Below are 19,059 nucleotides of genomic sequence, written 5' to 3' on the forward strand. Positions count from 1 at the left end.
ATCATAAAAGACTATTTTTATAAAGTGGAAGGGTTTAGGTACTTTAACAGTACACATCAGGGGCCGGGAATATAGCTCAGTGGTGCAGCGCCTGTCTGGGAAGTGTGAGGTCCTGAGTTAGATTCCTGGTACCAAAAAAAAAAAGAAAAGAAACAGTACGTGTCAAACCTTAATATAAATTCTCCTCAGGGATTACAGCTTGCTACAGGAAACTTTTAACCCAAGTTTTTCAATAGACAATGTTTGTTTCATTAACACATATTTGGGAATTGAAAAGATGTTGATCAAAGCATAAAAATTTTCACTTAAACATGAGGGATAAATTCATGGAATCTATTGTACACATGATTATATTTAGTGATAATGTACTGTGTACTAGAAAATTACTAAGAGCATTTTAAGCATTCTTATCCCAAGAAAAAAAAATATGTGCAGTAATACATAATTAATTTTGCTGGATTTAGTCATTCCACAATGTATGCAGTTTTCAAAACATCCTGATGTACACTATAAATACATAAAATGTTTGTCAGTTTTATAAATTTTTAAATTTTTTTTCTTTGCAAACATATTAGAGATCCAGAAAAAATGTACTGCATGTATCTCTTATCAGCTGACCTTGAATCCTCTAGCTGATCCTGCTGTTTTCTGTTAGTTCAAGTTTGTTTGCCGGAGTTTGAGTGAACTCTGCTGACATAACACAGCAGATTTAAATGAAATGTGTAGCAGAATATATGTGGATTTTTTCCTGCTGAAAGACATGGGCTCACATTGATCTAAATATGTGTCTTACAGGCAGCCAATCCTTTCTTTAAATTATTGACTATGCTAATGGAGTTTGCTGGTGGACCTCCAGGAATGCCTCCCTTTGCATCTTACATTCTGCAGAGGATATGGGAGGTAAGTCTTAGCATGGGTGTTTTCATTATTTAGTTTCTAAAGATTCTACTTCTGTAATATAGTCACTACTATCTTAAGTATAGTCGTATGTCGCTGACTTACAAACATTGAAATTGCGAACTTCCAAAAGTATAAGACTCACTTTGTCACCTTACAAACAAATCCATCTTAACAGACAATTCTCCCAGAGCAGAACTCATTTATAAGTCAGGGACTTGTACCAATTTTTTCTTACTTGGGTTACCAAAATGGTTTCATTGAGTCATTCACAGATCAAGGGAAAAAGAGGAGCTATAGTTGTAAGATTTTCAGCAAAATGAATTTTTAGCTAGTCTCCCAGGTGTTTTAAAATTTTCATCCACCTATATGATCGTCTCATTCCTTTACCCTGAAGAAAGATTACATAAGGCAACTAGAAACCCTAAAAACCAAGTGTTTTCAGCAGTGTGCAGAAATGGTAAAGGATGTACTAGCCCATTTGCTTCTAGAGTTACTGCTTTGGTCACAAAGTTTCTCTCTAATCAATATCGGAAATGTTCTGGACCCCAGGGGTCAGCAAACCTGTTTTTAAAGGGTGAGATAGCACATATTTTAGGCTTTGTTGGCCATACAATTTTTAAAACTACTCAGCACTGCTGTTTTAGCCTAAAAGTAGTTGTAGATAATAAGTAAATGAGCAGATGTGGCTGTGCTGCAATAAAATAAAAACAGGCAGCCACAGAATTTGGACTGTGGAGCACAGTGCATTTACCTCTGCTCTGCATCCCTAAGATTCCCTTTTCTCTTGGAAATAAAAGATCACAACAATGCAATGGGCTGTTTACATTCTCACATAATTAATAGGTTAGATATGGAATAAGAAAAGTAAAGGTGAGAAAGTTTAGAGAATTGAAGGTATTTTTAAATAAATTTGTTAATTTAACAAGACCTAAAAATCATTGAGTTCTCATGTTTGTCATGTATTATATTCCTTGGTTATTTTAAATTTTGTGAACTAATGAAAAAATTACCCTGAATATTTCCCACTGATAAAGGCAAATAGACCTTTTGTTTTTCTTTTTTGAGACAGGGTTTCAATATGCAGGTCAGGCTGGCCTTGAAAACTTTGTAGCCCAGGCTGGCCTCAAACTTGCAGTGATCCTCCTGTCTCAGCATCCAGAGTGCTGGGATTATAGGCGTGCAACACCATGCATGGTGCAAATAGATTTTTTTTTTTGGTACTGGGAATTGAACTCAAGAGCTCGAACTTGCCAGGCAGGTGCTGCGCTGCTGAGCTGTATCCTTGGCCTGCAAATAGATTTTAAAATGGTAGAAAACATGAGTAAAACTTCTTTAGATGCTAGTTTTTTAAAAACTGGTTTACTTTTAAATGTTCCATAGTTTGTTTGTGTGTGTGTGTGTATGTGAGAGAGAGGGAGGACAGGAAGAAAAAGTTAACTACTCACTAAGTTGACCTTATATTCTTTCCTTGTCAATTTTATTTGTAGGTGATTGAATACAACCCTTCTCAGTGTCTGGACTGGCTGGCAGTGCAGACACCCCGGAATAAACTGGCGCACAGCTGGGTCCTGCAGAATATGGAGAACTGGGTGGAGCGGTTTCTTTTGGCTCATAATTACCCTAGAGTCAGGACTTGTAAGTCAAATATTCAGAATTTGGTTTGTTTTTTAAGGTACTTAACATTTTAAAGGCACCAACCATATGCCCATTTTATAACATAAAGCTCTTAAAGATGTTATTCTTTTATTTATTTAAAAACAGGATCTTCCTGTGTAGTCCTGACTAATCTTGAATTCACAGTGTAGCCCAGGTTGCTCTCAAACTGATCCTCCTGCTCAGCCTCTCAAGTGCTGGGATTATAGGCACGTGCCATCACACCTGGCAAGATGTTGTCCTTAAAGGCTGAAGTACATTAATATTTAGAAACCTAGTGTTATGCAAATATATCTATAGTGCCCTTTCTTTCCTTCCTTCATTCCCCTCTCTCCCTCCCTACCTCCTTCCCTCCCGCCTTTTCCCTCCTAGCTTTCCCTCCTTTTTTTTCCTTCCTTCTGTTAGGGGTTGAACCAAGGAATTCAAGCATACAAAGCAAGCTGTTTAGCACTGAACTATGTCCCTAGCCCTGTTGTTTCTGTTTTTATAGGACAGGAAGCCTTGGTTTCTCTTGAGCGACATCATCATTACTAGCATTTTTATTTTCTTTTTTGGTAGAATGGCAAGGTATGATCAGCATTAGTGAAAGATCAGAAAAATCCTGTCTTGAAAAATATCTCTTGAGAAAGCTAAAGGAGTAATAAAGATAGAAGATACTTACATCTTTGTTATGTACAAGTCAGTAGACAGGTATCAAAATTAAGTATTTTAAAGAACAAGAAATTGCTTATAAATAAACATAAAATGTTCACTTTTGAGAGTTGAAAGAAAAGAAAATCAGAGTAGTTAACTTTCAACACCATTAACAATCTATTTCCTAGCTGCCCACTGAGAGGGCCTAAAATCAACAACAAAGTGGTAACAAGCACATCTAGTACCTAAATGTTGGACTTTGAGCACTATTTCCTAATAAAAAGATTCACAGCTCCTTGTAGAATGATTTTAGGCCTGGAGTTTGCCATAAATTAAAGAAAGAGTCAAAAGAAAAAATAATGGTGATGTGTCAGAGAGACTCAGAATTAACCTGAAAAAACTTCCATTGGCTAAAGCTAAACCAGTGAGAATAATAAAGTAAATGATAGGCCAAGGGTGGTGGTACACCCCTGTAGTACCAGCACTGAGGAAGCTGAAGCAAGAGGATTGCCATGAGTTTGAGGCCAGCCTGGGCTACACAGTGAGTTCGAGACCAGCCTGAACTACATAGCGAGATCCTGTCTCAAAAAAAAAGTTATAGTTTAAAGTATAAAGCAAACATCCATGAATCCATACTGGTGTAAATGCATGATTGAGTAAATGGAAAAGAAACAAGTCTATATAGGAGTCTGGAATAATATATGTTCACATTCCCCAGGAAGTGGAACTTAACCTCCTTAATCCGAGAGTATGAGCCTAATGACTTTCAGCTAAAAAGTCATTAAACTCAGAATTATGTGCTTAATAACAGTTTCCAACTATGTTAAAGGAGAGGCTCTTTGGGTTTGAGGTTAGCCTTTTAAAGATTTTGCAATATTAATGATCTCTAGCGTATCTAATCTTATATATTACAAAGAGCTTTTATATTGATCTCAGTCTGTCTTTATAGTTTTAAGTAAATTTTATATCATTGCTGCACATTATTACAAAACAATCATTATTTTTTAAGTAACAAGAAAATTTAAGACCAAAGCTAGGCATGATGGCGCAAGCCTGATGAGCCCAGCACTTCGAAGGCTGAGGAAAAGGCATCAAGAATTTGAGGACAGCCTGGGCTACCTAAGTGAGATCCTATCTCAGAAACAAAAAGAAAAGAAGAAAAAACTAAGACCATAAAACATTAAATAGTTTGACCATATGAGGAACCTTTTTTTGTAGATCTTGTTTTAAATATTATGTTTATATGTTCTCTTTATTAAATCGTACAATTTCCTCAAAAGGTTATAATAAAATGAGATAATGCTCCAACTTGGGAAAGCTAAACAAAAGAGGTTTGAAAACAAGTTCTGGTAATGGTGATGTTGCCATTAAAATATAACAGTGGCAGAATGAGAGGAAGGCGTCTGTTTCTATCACCCCTTGGGAGTCATCATGGGGTCAAGGGTAAAGCACAAGGATATTAAAAGAAATGTAATGTCCCTTAATTCTTACTCATTTTCATTATTAAAGGGCGGAGTAGCTTTGTGTTTAATGACTGCTCTTCAGTCTATTTTATATCTTATAAAGATCTGACAGTTTTGTTTTACATTTTATAGCTGCAGCTTATCTTCTGGTGTCCCTTATACCAAGCAATTCATTCCGCCAGATGTTCCGGTCAACAAGGTCTTTGCACATCCCAACCCGTGACCTTCCACTCAGTCCAGACACAACAGTAGTCCTACATCAGGTCTACAACGTGCTCCTTGGTTTGCTCTCAAGAGCCAAACTTTATGTTGATGCTGCTGTTCATGGCACTACAAAGCTAGTGCCCTATTTTAGCTTTATGACTTACTGTTTAATTTCCAAAACTGAGAAGCTGATGTTTTCCACATATTTCATGGATTTGTGGAACCTTTTCCAGCCTAAACTTTCTGAGCCAGCAATAGCTACAAATCACAATAAACAGGCTTTGCTTTCATTTTGGTACAATGTGTGTGCTGACTGTCCAGAGAATATCCGCCTTATTGTTCAGAATCCAGTGGTAACCAAGAACATTGCCTTCAATTACATCCTTGCTGACCATGATGATCAGGATGTGGTGCTTTTTAACCGTGGGATGCTGCCTGCCTACTACGGTATTCTGAGGCTCTGCTGTGAGCAGTCTCCTGCGTTCACACGACAACTGGCTTCTCACCAGAACATCCAGTGGGCCTTTAAAAATCTTACACCACATGCCAGCCAATACCCTGGAGTGAGTAAAATTGATACTCTTGTATCTGTATCCTCAAAGTGGTTAGCAATATCTGTTTTTCCCCTTGTAAAAAGTGGTGACAAAATATACAATAGTCTTTAACCATGCTTGCTTAAGGACTTGAAATGTTTTCTTGAATGCTTTCTTGAATACCACATATATAATGATATATTACTATAAAATTAGTATGGGATAAGTTTTCCTGGGTTGAAGTTAAAATTCTACTTTTTGTGGAACTTTTTAATTTTTGCTTTTGTAAATGTATCTTTCATGTGTGTCTACTGAAAAAGTTATTTTTGTGGCACAGTTTTAGAAGTACTAGTCAAAAATTAGATATTCACAATCAAGATCTATATGCTAAAGCTATGAGCCAGACAATATTTTGAGTAATATTTTGTAATGTTCTCAAGATTTATGTCCAAATGAATGAAATTAAAAGATTCATCGACTCTTCAGTACCATTAAAAAAATCCATCAGGAGACAGTTGTATGAAGTTTAAAACTGATCCCTTTAGCTCTGCTGAAGAGCTTTTTATAGGTTTCATATTAAAATTTTTTCCTCTGTATAGGACTGTTATTTGTAGATTTTATTTTTTACTATTGCTTCTTACTTTCTGTTGTAAACTGTCCTTTATAGATTAAACTGTTTTTTATAGATACTTCAGTGAGTTCTTCAGAATCTTGTTACACAGAAGAATAAGCCAATTTCCACTTGAGGACATTAGACTGCCTATATGATATAGGAAAGAATGTATCTGGAAATTCAAAGCCAATGCTATAGGCATACAGAAGGAGCCGGGCATGATGGCACATGCCTGTAATCGCAGCACTAGGGAGGCTGATGCAGGTGTATCACTGTGAGTTCGAGGCCAGCCTGAGATACCAAGACCCTGTCTCAAAAAAGAAAAAAAATATATATATATATATACAAGGGAAAAAAATAACCCAGCCTGACTTTGAAGGAGTCATGGTGGGATTTATCACATTTCAATAGACTTATCTCTATCATAGTTCCTATAAATAACATTTATTTAATTACTAAATATCATATCCAGGGTTGATGTGCACTAGATGAGCAAGAGTGATTTTTCTCCCATGTTGCTGCTTGCCCTTGGCAAATTTTCACATTTCATCCATCCATCCTTAAACTGATAATCATTGCAGCTGGGCATGGTGGCACATGTCTGTAATCCCCGTACTTGGGAGGCTGAGGCAGGAGGATTGCTGAAAAGTTTCAGTCCAACCTGGGCTACAGAGTGAATTCAAGGCCAATCTGCACTACAAAGTGAGCCCCTGTCTCAAAAAAAAAAAAAAAAAAAAAAATTTTACGTGTTACCACAAAGGGTCATCTCAGATACAGTATTAATTGAAGTTTGATTTAGCTTTTTAAAAATCTTCGTGATGGTTGGGCATGGTGGTGCATGCCTGTAATCCCAGCACTCAGGAAGCTGAGGTAGGAGGATCACTGTGAATTTGAGGTCAGCCTGGGCTACATAGTGAGTTCAAGATCAGCCTGAATTACATAGCAAGACCCTGTCCAAAAAAAAAAAAATCTTTAAGCAAAGTAGTGATTTTTCATTGTTAAAGAAAAGGGAACAGAGGGTTGGTGTAGCCTGTCTCTGGATACACCTTTGAAGTCATGAACCTAGTGCTGTAAACTGTATTAAGATTAAAAATTAACTATTTGTCATTTTTTTATTTTTCTGGACTTTAAGATTTGTTGAGTTCTTTTCGTGTACAGTATGTTAAATTTTAAAATAGAATTCATTGCTAATGTAGCTATTCCTGGATGTCAATACTGGTTTAATCTAAACTTGTATAATTTGAAGAGTTAGCTAATGAGCCTGACTTTCAGAAATCAGAAGCAGACATGCTAAAATATTATAGGGGTAAAAGATCATCATATTGCTTATTTGCCTTATTTAGGCAGTGGAAGAACTATTTAATTTGATGCAGCTCTTCATAGCTCAGAGGCCAGACATGAGGGAAGAAGAATTAGAAGATATTAAACAGTTTAAGAAAACAACAATAAGTTGTTACTTACGCTGCTTAGACGGACGCTCCTGCTGGACTACTTTAATAAGGTAAAAACGTGTTTTCTCGTATTTTTTGTGTCTTTTGGTTTGTCCAGGTGAGAGGATGGGGACTATGCTTTTACTAATTCTTTAATGTTTTGTTTAAGCATTTACTTTGAAGGAATTTATATTGAGAAAGTTGTGTGCTTTTAAACACTTTGGTTTATATATGTGTATTTTACTATAATCAGGACTGGAGAGAATCTTAATGTACAATTTTCTCATTAAATCTTAAATCATTCTCTGTGGCAATTCGTCTGAGCTTCTACTTGGTTTTGTTTTGTCTTTTTGAGACAAGGTCTCATTATGCAGTTCAGGCTGGCCTTGAGCTCACTTTGTAGCCCAGGCTGGTCTCAAACTCAAGATCTTCCTGCGTAAGCCTCCCGAGTGCTGGGATTACAGGCGTGCACCACCATGTCTGGCTGAACTTTTACTTGGGTAGTTTAATTCTAATGCCCTCCAGAAATTTTCCCCATGTTTGGAAGGGTCTGATTGTTTCATTGTGTTTTTCATTCTCTTCAGTCCAGATCTTTCTCCCTGTCTTTCTTATCTGCATGAGTTGGCTAAAATAATGAAACAGTTTCTATAATTGTTCAAAGCTACAGAAATTATTGAATGATTACAAAAGAACTGCTAAAAATTATACTTAATTATCTTTTAAAATTGACGCTAATTTTTTAAAATACGTCAAAACAACAACAAAAAAACCCCTGATAGTTCTTACATACCATATGTAAGACTTAGGGATGATGTCCTTTGTTCGGCATAATTTGTTTTGTAGTACTTTCATGAAGACGTCACTAATAGTGTCTTAAATAGACACTGATAGTGTCTAATCAACTCCAGGTAGGATTATTTCGTTCTCAGAAACCTTTTGAATTTGAGTCTTCATTAGTCCACAAAATGAAATTGATACTTTTGCCAAGACTCTTCCAAGGGATTTGTTTTCTTTTGTTTTGTTTTTGGTTTCGGTTTTGGTTTTGGTTTGGTTTGGTTTGGCTTCGCTTGGCTTCGCTTGGCTTCGCTTGGCTTCGCTTGGCTTCGCTTGGCTTCGCTTGGCTTCGCTTGGCTTCGCTTTGCTTTGCTTTGCTTTGCTTTGCTTTCAGGCAGGTATTACTATGTAGTTCAGGCTGGTCTTCAACTCACTGGCCTGACACTGGCAGCAGTCCTCCTGCCTCAGCTTCCACCCAAGTGCTGGGATTACAGGTGTGCACCACCATTTAAAGGAATTATTTAAAAACTTTGGCATTAATTTGGGGTATATTGTTTTCTCAGCTACTCCAAGGTTATCTTCATAAAAAAGATTTAGTCTTATTTCTTGTTTGAAAAAGGAAAGGAGGAAGCATCTTATGAAAGTAGGATCCAGTTGTACTCTATAACAGTATTTTTCTCCTAATAAAGTAGGATCTGTTAATAGCAGTGATACAAATACTTTGGTGATTATTATACATGTGGTTTTCAACTCAAAATACACTTTTAGGGTTGTTGTTTGGTTTTTTTTTTGTTTGTTTTGGGGTTTTTTTTGTTGGTTTTTACCCTTGTTTCACTCTCTGTTCCCAGTTACTAGCTAATGATGCTTTGATAATACAAATATATTTTATTGTCCAGAACTTAACAATTTAGATAATTAATCCATCATAAGAATCAGTTACTTATTCTGAAACTTTAAAAATATTCTTACCGTATTTCCTTCTTTGTGCGTAACTAGTTGATTAGATATTAACAGACATAATATGCTCTAGGTTACTTTGAAGGTTTCTTATTCAGTATTACTTATTTCCTTTTGCGAGTTGAATATCCCTATCCAAACAGCATGGGAGTGGAAGCATTTCAGATTTCAGAATTTTTTGGTTTTTAATTTTGGAATATTTGTATAGACTTCTGGGTTAGGCATCCCTAATCTGGAAATATGAAATGCTCCAAAACTGAAACGTTTTAATTGTCGGTATAATGATCAAAAAGTTAGGATTTCAGAGCATTTTGGATTTTGAATTTTCAGATTTGGAATGCTCATCCTACCTGCTTTACTAAGGCACACATGTAGTAGTCTCTTCTCTAAGTAGGAAAGCAACAAGGTTAAGTGACAATTTTACTTCTGTGTATATTTTTTATCCCCTATACGTTGTTCTAAATTAGGTTCTCAAACTACATCTTATGTATTTTTCTAGTGCCTTCAGAATACTATTAGAATCTGATGAAGACAGACTTCTTGTTGTATTTAACCGGGGGTTGATCCTAATGACTGAGGTAAATATTTTATTGCTTTTTACTGTGAATTCATCCGATTTTAATGTTCTCATCAAGAATTCTTGATTAAGGGCTGGGCATGGTGGTGCAGCCTGTAATCCCAGCACTGGGGAGGCTGAGGCAGGAGGTGTGAGTTGGAGGCCAGCCTGAGCTACAAAGTGAGCTCAAGGCCAGCCAGAACTACATAGTCAGACCCTGTCTCAAAAAGACCAAAAAGAAAAGAATTCTTGATTTAAAAGCTTTTGTCAATAAAGAAGGAAAGAGGGGTTGAAGGGAGGGGGAGGGGAGGGGAATGGGGAAAGAAGGAACAAGATATGTCATGTGCAGCCACCAATTCGCTATGAGGAATGTGATCGTTATGTATATCTAAAGGTACCAATAAAATTAATTTTTAAAAAGGAATTCTTGTTTTATAAACAGTTTATGATAGACTGTTTTACTTTTGGCAAGATTTAATTATATAGACTAGTAAATACTAATTTAAATTCCAAGAGTAATTAGTGGCAATTTGGGTGCTACCTCTTTTCTACGTTAATTCATAGCTTCCTCCCCTCATAAAGGGCACAAGTTATTTTCCAAGAGCTCACTTACCGACCAAGTATAGAAACCATAGCTAGCATCATCAAAGGTGAATATTGAATCTGTTACAAGCAAATAAAACCTGCTGCATTGCCACAGATTATACAAGGATTTTAAAATCCTTGTCATTCTCACTGAAATGCTTCAAGTGTGAAATGGTTTTAAAGCTACCAGAGTACATTGTACCCTGTAGTTTCATACCTGAGTTAAAACAGTACAGGTTAAAAGTACTGTAAGAATTAATAGGGAGCTGTGGATGTAGCTCAGGGGTAGAATGCTTGCCTGGCACATGCAAGGGTCTAGGTTCAATCTCCAACACCCCAAAGAAACCTTTTTTTTTTTTTTTAAAAAAAAAGATAGTTTTTATTTTCAGTTGATGGTATTATAGAGTGGAAATAGAACATGTTTGAAAGCACTCTTTGAAGAATTTGGACTTGGGAAGGTAAGTGGGAGAACATGTAGATGAATGACAGCAGATTCCCCCCAGCTTAAACCACCCATAGTACAGGCATGACTATCCCACTGCCACTAAATTTAGTAATTTATCCCACTAAATTTAGTAATTTTATTAGTAAAAAGACCAATAAAAGTGATTAGATCAATTTGTACCATCAGTGCTACTAATAAAATTAATAAAAAGCCACCTGGCAACAAGACATGTGGCCCTGTTGTGAACGTGTTAATGAGCTTGGCACAGTGCCACACAATCCAAGGCTGAGGCAGGAGGATTGTGAGTATGAGACGAGCCCAGGCAATTTAGCAAGACCCTGTTGCAAATTAAAGAACTGGGGATATAGCTCAGTGGTAAGAGCACCCCTTGGTTTATTAGCCCAAAGAGAAAACTTCATGAGCACAAAAGTAAACAAGTATTGGCCCTACCTGAAGGTTGACAAGTATTCTTGTTTGACTAAAAAGGTATGGGGGGATAGCTGGATGTAGTGGTACATGCCTATAATCCCAGTATTGGGGACATTGAGGCAGCAGGATTACTGAGTTGGAGGCCAACCTGGACTTCAAAGTGAGAACCCTGTCTTTAAAAAGTATGTATATATATAGAGAGAGGTGGCAGAGAGGAAGTATTAGTGAGAATTTCATTCTTTGATTCAGCAGACATTTTACAGACTGCTAAATACTGGTGATATACAGGACATACATAGTTCCCCTCCTTAATGCTTACATATTAAATACTATAGAAGTATAGTGTGCAGGTTATGTACTGCCGCAGACTCATAAGCTCAGCATTTTGAACTTTGACCTATGAATATTATATAGACTGTGATGAACTAATGCAAGAAGATTAGAAATAGAATGCTTCATTATAAAATGAAATAGGAAAAAATTTAGGGTTTAGTTAGGCTAATATAGTTAAAGGAATTTAAAAAGATAAACAGTAGAATGTAAAGAGTTGAATTCCTACCTTTTGGAGCTCTTTTACCTTGTTCAGGCTTGCTCTTTTAAGTATGACTAGAGGCCAACAGCAGTTGTCTCTCCACAGAGGCCCTGGAAAGCTACAGCAGGTACTTGTTATCCCTAATCTGTTGCCACCTATTGCTTTGTACTTTCTAAAGTTTATAGTCTTAAAACAAATAATGTTTTTTAAAAATGTGATTAAACAGATTAATTATTCAGACTAAATGAATACACAAAATGTCAGAGCTGTAAACGTGAGGACTGTACATTTTAAAAGAGCTGAAAAAGCATGACTTGGGATAGAAAGCAAATGTTGGTTTTGCACACACATGCACACCTATAATCTAAGTCTGAAAGCATCTATCGGAGAGGATGAGCGCTACCATGTTGTGGCTCAATAAACTGAAAATGAAGTTAAGTTTTTAATTCTTTTTAAATCGCTTGTAGTCTTTCAACACATTACACATGATGTATCATGAAGCTACAGCTTGCCATGTGACTGGAGACTTAGTAGAACTTCTGTCAATATTCCTTTCGGTTCTCAAATCTACACGCCCATATCTTCAGAGAAAAGGTTTGGTCATTCTTACTTCTATTTTTATTAGTGCTGCTATTAAAGAGAGATAGGATTTTTAAATCACAGGCTCAAAGAAATTGTTCGTACCTCTGGTTTATGTACAGAAGATGAGGCCTAAGCTAGCTAACCATCAGGAGATATCCACCATGACCCCTTATACAATGCCACAATATTACTGTTTTCTTTATCCCTGCCTGAATACAGGCAGGTATGCTGTAAGTGTCAAGAATTTGGAGACTGGGAAACATTTCCAAACATAGTAACAAGTTGTATATTTTGTGAATTTTCTCCAGCTGGAAACTTCTGTGGCTCAGAGTACATAATTTTTAGTTTTCAGAGAAATAGAAAGCAACTCTTATGTCCCTATAGATAGTATCGACCCTGATCTTCATATATATTACTAGTAAATGGGATGACTTCATCACTGAGCATGTACTTTATGAAATCTAGTAGGGTTAACAGGAGTAGCCACCATCTCGTGAAGATAATCACTTAGCATCTGTTAAATATATTCTTATGTAATTAGAATTTTTATTGTTAGCATTCTGTAGTTCATAGTAGAAAAAATTGTGATCTCTTAAAAGCATATTTATGTATACTTTTATATTTGCAGATGTGAAACAAGCATTAATACAATGGCAAGAGCGAATTGAATTTGCCCATAAACTGTTAACTCTTCTTAATTCCTATAGCCCTCCAGAACTAAGAAATGCCTGTATAGGTAAGTTACTTGAAAAATACCCTATGTTTTAAAAAAAAACCTAGTGGAAGATCATTCGGAGAGGTGGTTTTGTTTTGTTTCATTTGAAATGTGATGTTAGGTCTGTAGGGTTTGGAAGACAGTTTTACTTTTATGTATAACTCACACTTGGCTGGCAAATCCTAAGAAAATCAAATTTTGTTTCTTAACTTGCTGGTACTTACCCATGTGATCATGGGCAGGTCACTCAGTGTATCTGGGCTCTTTGACCTTCAGTTTTCTATACCTTGCAGCTTTAAAATCTTCTGATCCTAGGCAGGGTAGAATCATGTAGATGTTTACAGGGTACAACTGGCATTGTAAAGTTTTGAGATAATTTTTGCATTTCGAGTTCTTTTGCCTAAAGATACTTCTCAGTAGCTGTTTTCAGGCTCTTGAATATTTCACCTTATTATTAATTATATATTTATAATAAAATGAAAATTTATGTCTGTTAAAAGATACTCCATTATAAATTTAAAGTAAACTTTTTATTAAAGTTATGATCTTTAAAAGCTGTTTACTTCCAGATTCTCAAAATAGCATGAATAACTCTTGACTGTCATGTGTGAGCAGTCTTGATGTCCTGTACAACTTACCTAATTTTTGTGTTCTCCAGTAAGAGAGGAGCACATAGCAGTAATCTCTTGTTAACTGCAAACGTTGCCAATAGCCTGTTGTCACGAGCTTTATTCCTGTGTGACTAGAGGGTGAGAATCAGTTCAGCCAGCATCATAAAACTTTAATGGCAGAATACAAGGTTATCAATTATCCCCTAAAGCCAAAGATTTTGAACTTCAGATTCTTTCTCGCTGCCGTAGTTGATTTTATAAAGACACATAGTCAATTAAGTAAACTTCTCTTGTTGAAATAAAATACTAATAAATGTGTGCTAGCAAATTCCTGCTGGCTTGAACTACTGGTGATACATGCATGACTGTCCCATGCCACCTGTTGGGACAGCCATGCCTGTAGCACTGGTAGTTCAGAGCCATCCAGCAGCAAGACATGAATTACAGCCACATCATGAATGTGTTAAACTTCCTATAATTGTGGTCAATAACTCCTGATCCAGATTTTGATTGAAAATCAGATGGAATTTTTCTGTATCAGTAGATTAAACAGTTTTAAGTATTGTCACACTGCAGACTCTATCAGGATTGAGTTTTAAAGTAGCAGATAGGTGTAACTCCAATGCTTTAATACCCAAACTGTGTTTTAATTTTCAGACGTCCTCAAGGAACTCGTGCTTTTGAGTCCCCATGATTTTCTTCATACTCTGGTTCCATTTCTACAACATAACCATTGTACTTACCATCACAGTAATATACCAAGTACGTATTTATCTAGCACAATACTTGAATATGGTTGGCATTTAATCATTCTGCACACTGAAGCTTGGAGATTTATTTTTTTCCATTTATTCTTATTGTACACTTTTAATATCTTAGTGTCTCTTGGACCTTATTTCCCTTGTCGAGAAAATATCAAGCTAATAGGAGGGAAAAGCAATATTCGGCCTCCGCGCCCTGAACTCAATATGTGCCTCTTGCCCACAATGGTGGAAACCAGTAAGGTATGTTGGGATGCCAGGAAAATCATGTTTCTATAGCACAAAGTAATTTGAAATTTCCCCCCTGGCAGTTCTGAGTATATTAGGCTTAAGTGACCATCTTATGGATCCTAAGATTTGACACATTTGGACTTTTTTCCTTTTAGTGCTCTGAAATGTTGGTTAAATATTCGCAAAATCAACAATAAGCACAAGTAGTAAGCTCCCCAACCCAAAACAAAAAGAAGCTTAATAGTAAGCCTTAGTATTTGTCACTAGGCCAAATTATAACTGGGTTATACATCTAAATCTGAAAAGCTAGGTTCTTCTTTAAACTTTGGCCATATAATCAAGACTTCTTTTTTTGCCCTTAAGCCATATTCTTTCTGACCTACCTATAATATCACTGACTGATAGATTTATCCTTTTGTAGTCTGGTTTCTGTTCTTTTAATGCTTATTCTAAAATAATGCTGATTCTAAAATCTGAGCCCAGGTACACTGACACAGGATAATTTATCTTAGTTATAACACTCTTTTTAAAACAGTTTTTCCCCTTTATCTTTCTTCACCTACACTTCATCACACTCTGTCTTGCCCACCATCTTTGGATCTTAAGTAGAGTGGAGAAATTATCATAAGATAAAATATTAAAAATAACACTAGTTATCCTTGTAGAAATAACTTCAGATCTCTTTCAAAACTCAAATTTAATTCATTCTTCTTGATGATATGTCTGCAGAACTAAAGTGTCACATGTTAAAATCCTACAGTAATTTTCTTAAAAGTATACAGAAATAATGGGTGATTTTAACTTATACATTTGCACACTGAAAATAAACTTATGGCAATATAGATCTTAACATTACTTGAAATTTGGAATTTAAAACTAGGTTCTTATAGAAGTAATCAGCTTTTTAGTTAAACTTATTACATTTGCACAAAATATGCTCTTTATTATACAATTTAAGTGCAACCATTTTATCATCTTTAACCTTCAGGGCAAAGATGACGTTTATGATCGTATGCTGCTAGACTACTTCTTTTCTTATCATCAATTCATCCATCTATTATGCCGAGTTGCAATCAACTGTGAAAAATTTACTGAAACATTAGTTAAGCTGAGTAAGTATAAAAGATGAGCAGTAAATTCCACTGAATTATTTGAAGCCCCTAGCCATTCAGGAAGGGGAGAAAAAGTGAGACAGTCCTTTTTTTTTTTTCTTTTTTAAAGTGAATGTTTTAAAATATTAATTAATATTCTTGGGAACATTTTAATTTTTATTAAGAAAACACCAACTTACTGGTTTCCATTGACTAGCTTTGCCCAGAGTTTCAGCTGGCCTATAAAGGAGTGTGGAGTAGGGCTATTCACTTTCGTACATAGAAGCCCGAGTCCACCATCTTCCTAGCATAATTTCCAAACAAAAACTGCTCTGCCTAGGGAGACAGGCTTAGAGATGAACTTCCCTAGCCCTGATCTTGAGGGTAAGATGAGATCTATGGTGCCAGCTGTGCTTTGGAGCTGGCAGTGCCAGGAACAAGCTGAGTGGGCTCGTGTGAAGCAGAGGTGCATATGTGAGTGATTAGGAGGTAAGTCTCATATAATAGGTGAGTGAGGAACAACCTGAAAGGGGGAATACGAGCAGCAGAAAACAAAACTAGCAGTGAACTATGTAGAGGGAAGAAAGACTCATATTTCTTCATAGTACTGTTGTCTCTCCGAGGGTGTACCTGAGAGCTGTTAGAGAACAGTTCCCTTTGGGTGACTTTCCTCTGCCTGATAAATCTTCAGAAGACACGCAGCTGTCCTCCACACACGTCCTTTATCTAGGCCCTCAGTGACCCAGGACTCTTCATCTTACCTCTCGGCTCACCAGGGTTAGCCCAGGATCCTCTTCAGCGTTCCGCAGTTTTGTTTTAGAGGATAGGAAGTAAAATACCACTTAGATCAAAAAACAGAGTATTACCATAGTCCAGAAGTCCCACTTGTGCTCAGTCTCAGTCCCAGCTCCCTCCTTCCTATGCAGAAGGTCTAATCTGTTCCCAGTAGGGCAGAAAGATACAATCCTATCTTAGACTTCAGTATCCAAGAAGGAGAAAGCGATACAGCTGTGAGGAGTAATTCCTCTTGAGAAAAAACACCTCATTGGTAAGTGATTAGAGGCATTTAGAAGAGAAGGTTGTTCCCTCCACCTGTCATAATTAGCTGGAGATATATATATATATATATACACACACACACACACACATTTATTTACATATATAAATAAAATATATAGATAAGATAGATGGCTGAAATGCCAAGATGTAGAAGTAAGGATATCCTCAAATCAGACATTTCTGGATTATGCACCTGTGTTGTGACACTTGGTAAAAGTCAAAAACCTAGCAGTGGCAGTGATCATGTGTGGGAAAATTCCTGGTAAATTGTGTTCATATAATTTATACTAAGACTTCTGTAAGGAGTCAGTCAGTCATTCTAGCTACTCTACAGCCTTGACCAAATAATGAAGTTTTACCTTTTTTGGGACCATGTTCTTCATTGACCCAAATGCCTACTTTCAGAGGGAAAATAAAAATGAAAGAAGTGCTGGGTGTGGTGGTGCATGCATGTAATCCCAGCATTTGTGAGGCTGAGGCAGGAGGATCATTGCAAGTTTGAGACCAGCCTGGGCTACAGAGTGAGCTCAAGGCCAGCGTGAACTGCATAGCAAGACCCTGTCTCAAAAAACAAAGAAAGAAAGAAGCCAGGTGTGGTGGTGAAAGTCTGTAATCTCAGCAGTCAGGAGGCTGAGGGAAGAGGATTGCAGCAAGTTTGAGGCTAGCCTGAATTGCATAAAAAGCTGTCTCAAATTTTAATAAAAAGGTGGGAGGGAAGGATACATGCCTGATCATCACATATGCTGAATCAAATCATATATGATTCTTTATACTCGTACCACTCTTAAAACAATGAATCTTTTTTTTTTTTGTCTTTTTTGTCTTTTTTTGAGACAGTGTCTCACTATACAGTTCAGACAGGGCTTGAACTCACTTTGTAGCCCAGGCTGGCCTTGAACTTGCAGCAGTCCTCTGGCCGTGAAGCATTACTGATGCTGCTGTACAGTGTTTAGTTTCCTGCCTGAGCACTGTTTTATGGAACTTCCTACAAGAACGGACATGTTCTCTAATTGCAGTATTATGTATGAGAGCCACAGGCCACATGTGAGTGGTGAAAACTTGGAATGGTGACTGAGGAACTAAATTGTTGTCTTAGTTACAACCAGAGTTACTTCAGATAGTAAGATGCTGATGGTACAGCACTAAATATAAACCAGAACCTTCACAAAGTGAGCAGGAAACTGTTTTCTTTAGTCACATTGTAATTAATATATATATGCAGAAAATTGGATATTGTCTTAGATGAAGTTACACGAAGACCTAAAAGCAGCATTGTCCTTATGCATTCTGTAAATGGAGGCATTATATCCTAGTGTGTGACATTAACTCCCTCTTCTACCTAAAATGACAGTTCTGAAGGAGAGGCACCTAGGAAAAGGCTTGAGAAAACAAAGCCCACATTAACGACTCTGATGTTAAGCACGGCATTTATAGACTTTGTATAATTCCTTCAAGAAATTACATTTGATACCAAGCAGGGTAGGTTTGAACTGGTTATACCCTCGTTCATTTAAATCTTGAGTTCTAAATGGTCCAAGACATTTAAGAGTAAATGTCTCGTAACATTATAAGAGTATTAAAATGTTCTGACCATAGGCAACATTGTCTCAAAATCTATATTGGATTGCAACTGATTTCTAGTTTTGAGGAAAAGTCTTTGTGGTGCTTCTTATGGGTTATTGAATGAACGGACTTTAAGATTTATTAGGAGATAAAAGCGATTGTATAATTCAGTAATTCTACAACTGCAGAGGAAAGTAGGGTTGCGGGTACCAAGCGGTATACAGAAAGGGATGCTGCAGTGCTGAGGTGAGGACAGTCAGGGAAGGGAGTACTGGAGGCAGAAGAAGTAGGAACAGTGTTCAGGGAGAGTGAGCAAGGCTGCTGACTGCCGTCAGAAAGCACCATGTATGCAAAACCACTTATTTTTTGATATTTAAAAAGGTTAGTTAAAAATTTTCTATGTTACTGAAAGTCTAGTCATTTTTTACAGTTTAATACACAGTTCACCATTTAAGATATTATAAAGGTACATATCAAAATATCACAGACCGGTCCCCTACTTGTATTCATCTTTTTATTTCCTCTTTGCAAATATAGGGTCCCTGAGCTCATGGACTCAGTTCTCTTCACAATTCTGGTTGCAGACCGAGGTGGATGAGACCCAAATCAGACCACAAGGTCAGCATTGAACCTAACCATTGAAGTTGATCTGTTTCTCATCCACCTCGATTTGCAACCAGAATCGTGGAAAGAATAGAGTTTGTGAACTGAGCCACCACTGTATGTACATTTTCTCCCC

At 36.7% G+C, this 19,059-nt stretch overlaps 1 protein-coding gene across 4 annotated transcripts in view; it reads left to right on the forward strand.

Moving 5' to 3' along the window:
• The window catches only part of Usp34 (ubiquitin specific peptidase 34), a 255,653-nt gene that overhangs the window by 224,806 nt on the left and 11,788 nt on the right, over nucleotides 1-19,059 (forward strand). For 3 of the 4 annotated variants that reach the window (XM_013514603.1, XM_005385744.2, XM_013514602.1), the window contains 10 exons: nucleotides 796-900; nucleotides 2,388-2,535; nucleotides 4,782-5,416; nucleotides 7,343-7,500; nucleotides 9,660-9,738; nucleotides 12,175-12,301; nucleotides 12,918-13,025; nucleotides 14,273-14,377; nucleotides 14,495-14,619; nucleotides 15,596-15,719. In XM_013514603.1, coding sequence (XP_013370057.1) covers nucleotides 796-900; nucleotides 2,388-2,535; nucleotides 4,782-5,416; nucleotides 7,343-7,500; nucleotides 9,660-9,738; nucleotides 12,175-12,301; nucleotides 12,918-13,025; nucleotides 14,273-14,377; nucleotides 14,495-14,619; nucleotides 15,596-15,719 — 1,714 coding nt within the window. The remainder of the gene's footprint in view (nucleotides 1-795; nucleotides 901-2,387; nucleotides 2,536-4,781; nucleotides 5,417-7,342; nucleotides 7,501-9,659; nucleotides 9,739-12,174; nucleotides 12,302-12,917; nucleotides 13,026-14,272; nucleotides 14,378-14,494; nucleotides 14,620-15,595; nucleotides 15,720-19,059) is intronic. The other variant, XM_013514604.1, reaches the window with a different exon arrangement.

The sequence above is a fragment of the Chinchilla lanigera genome, unplaced genomic scaffold (assembly GCF_000276665.1).
Source record: "Chinchilla lanigera isolate Chin_1 unplaced genomic scaffold, ChiLan1.0 scaffold00023, whole genome shotgun sequence".
Taxonomy (NCBI): domain Eukaryota; kingdom Metazoa; phylum Chordata; class Mammalia; order Rodentia; family Chinchillidae; genus Chinchilla; species Chinchilla lanigera.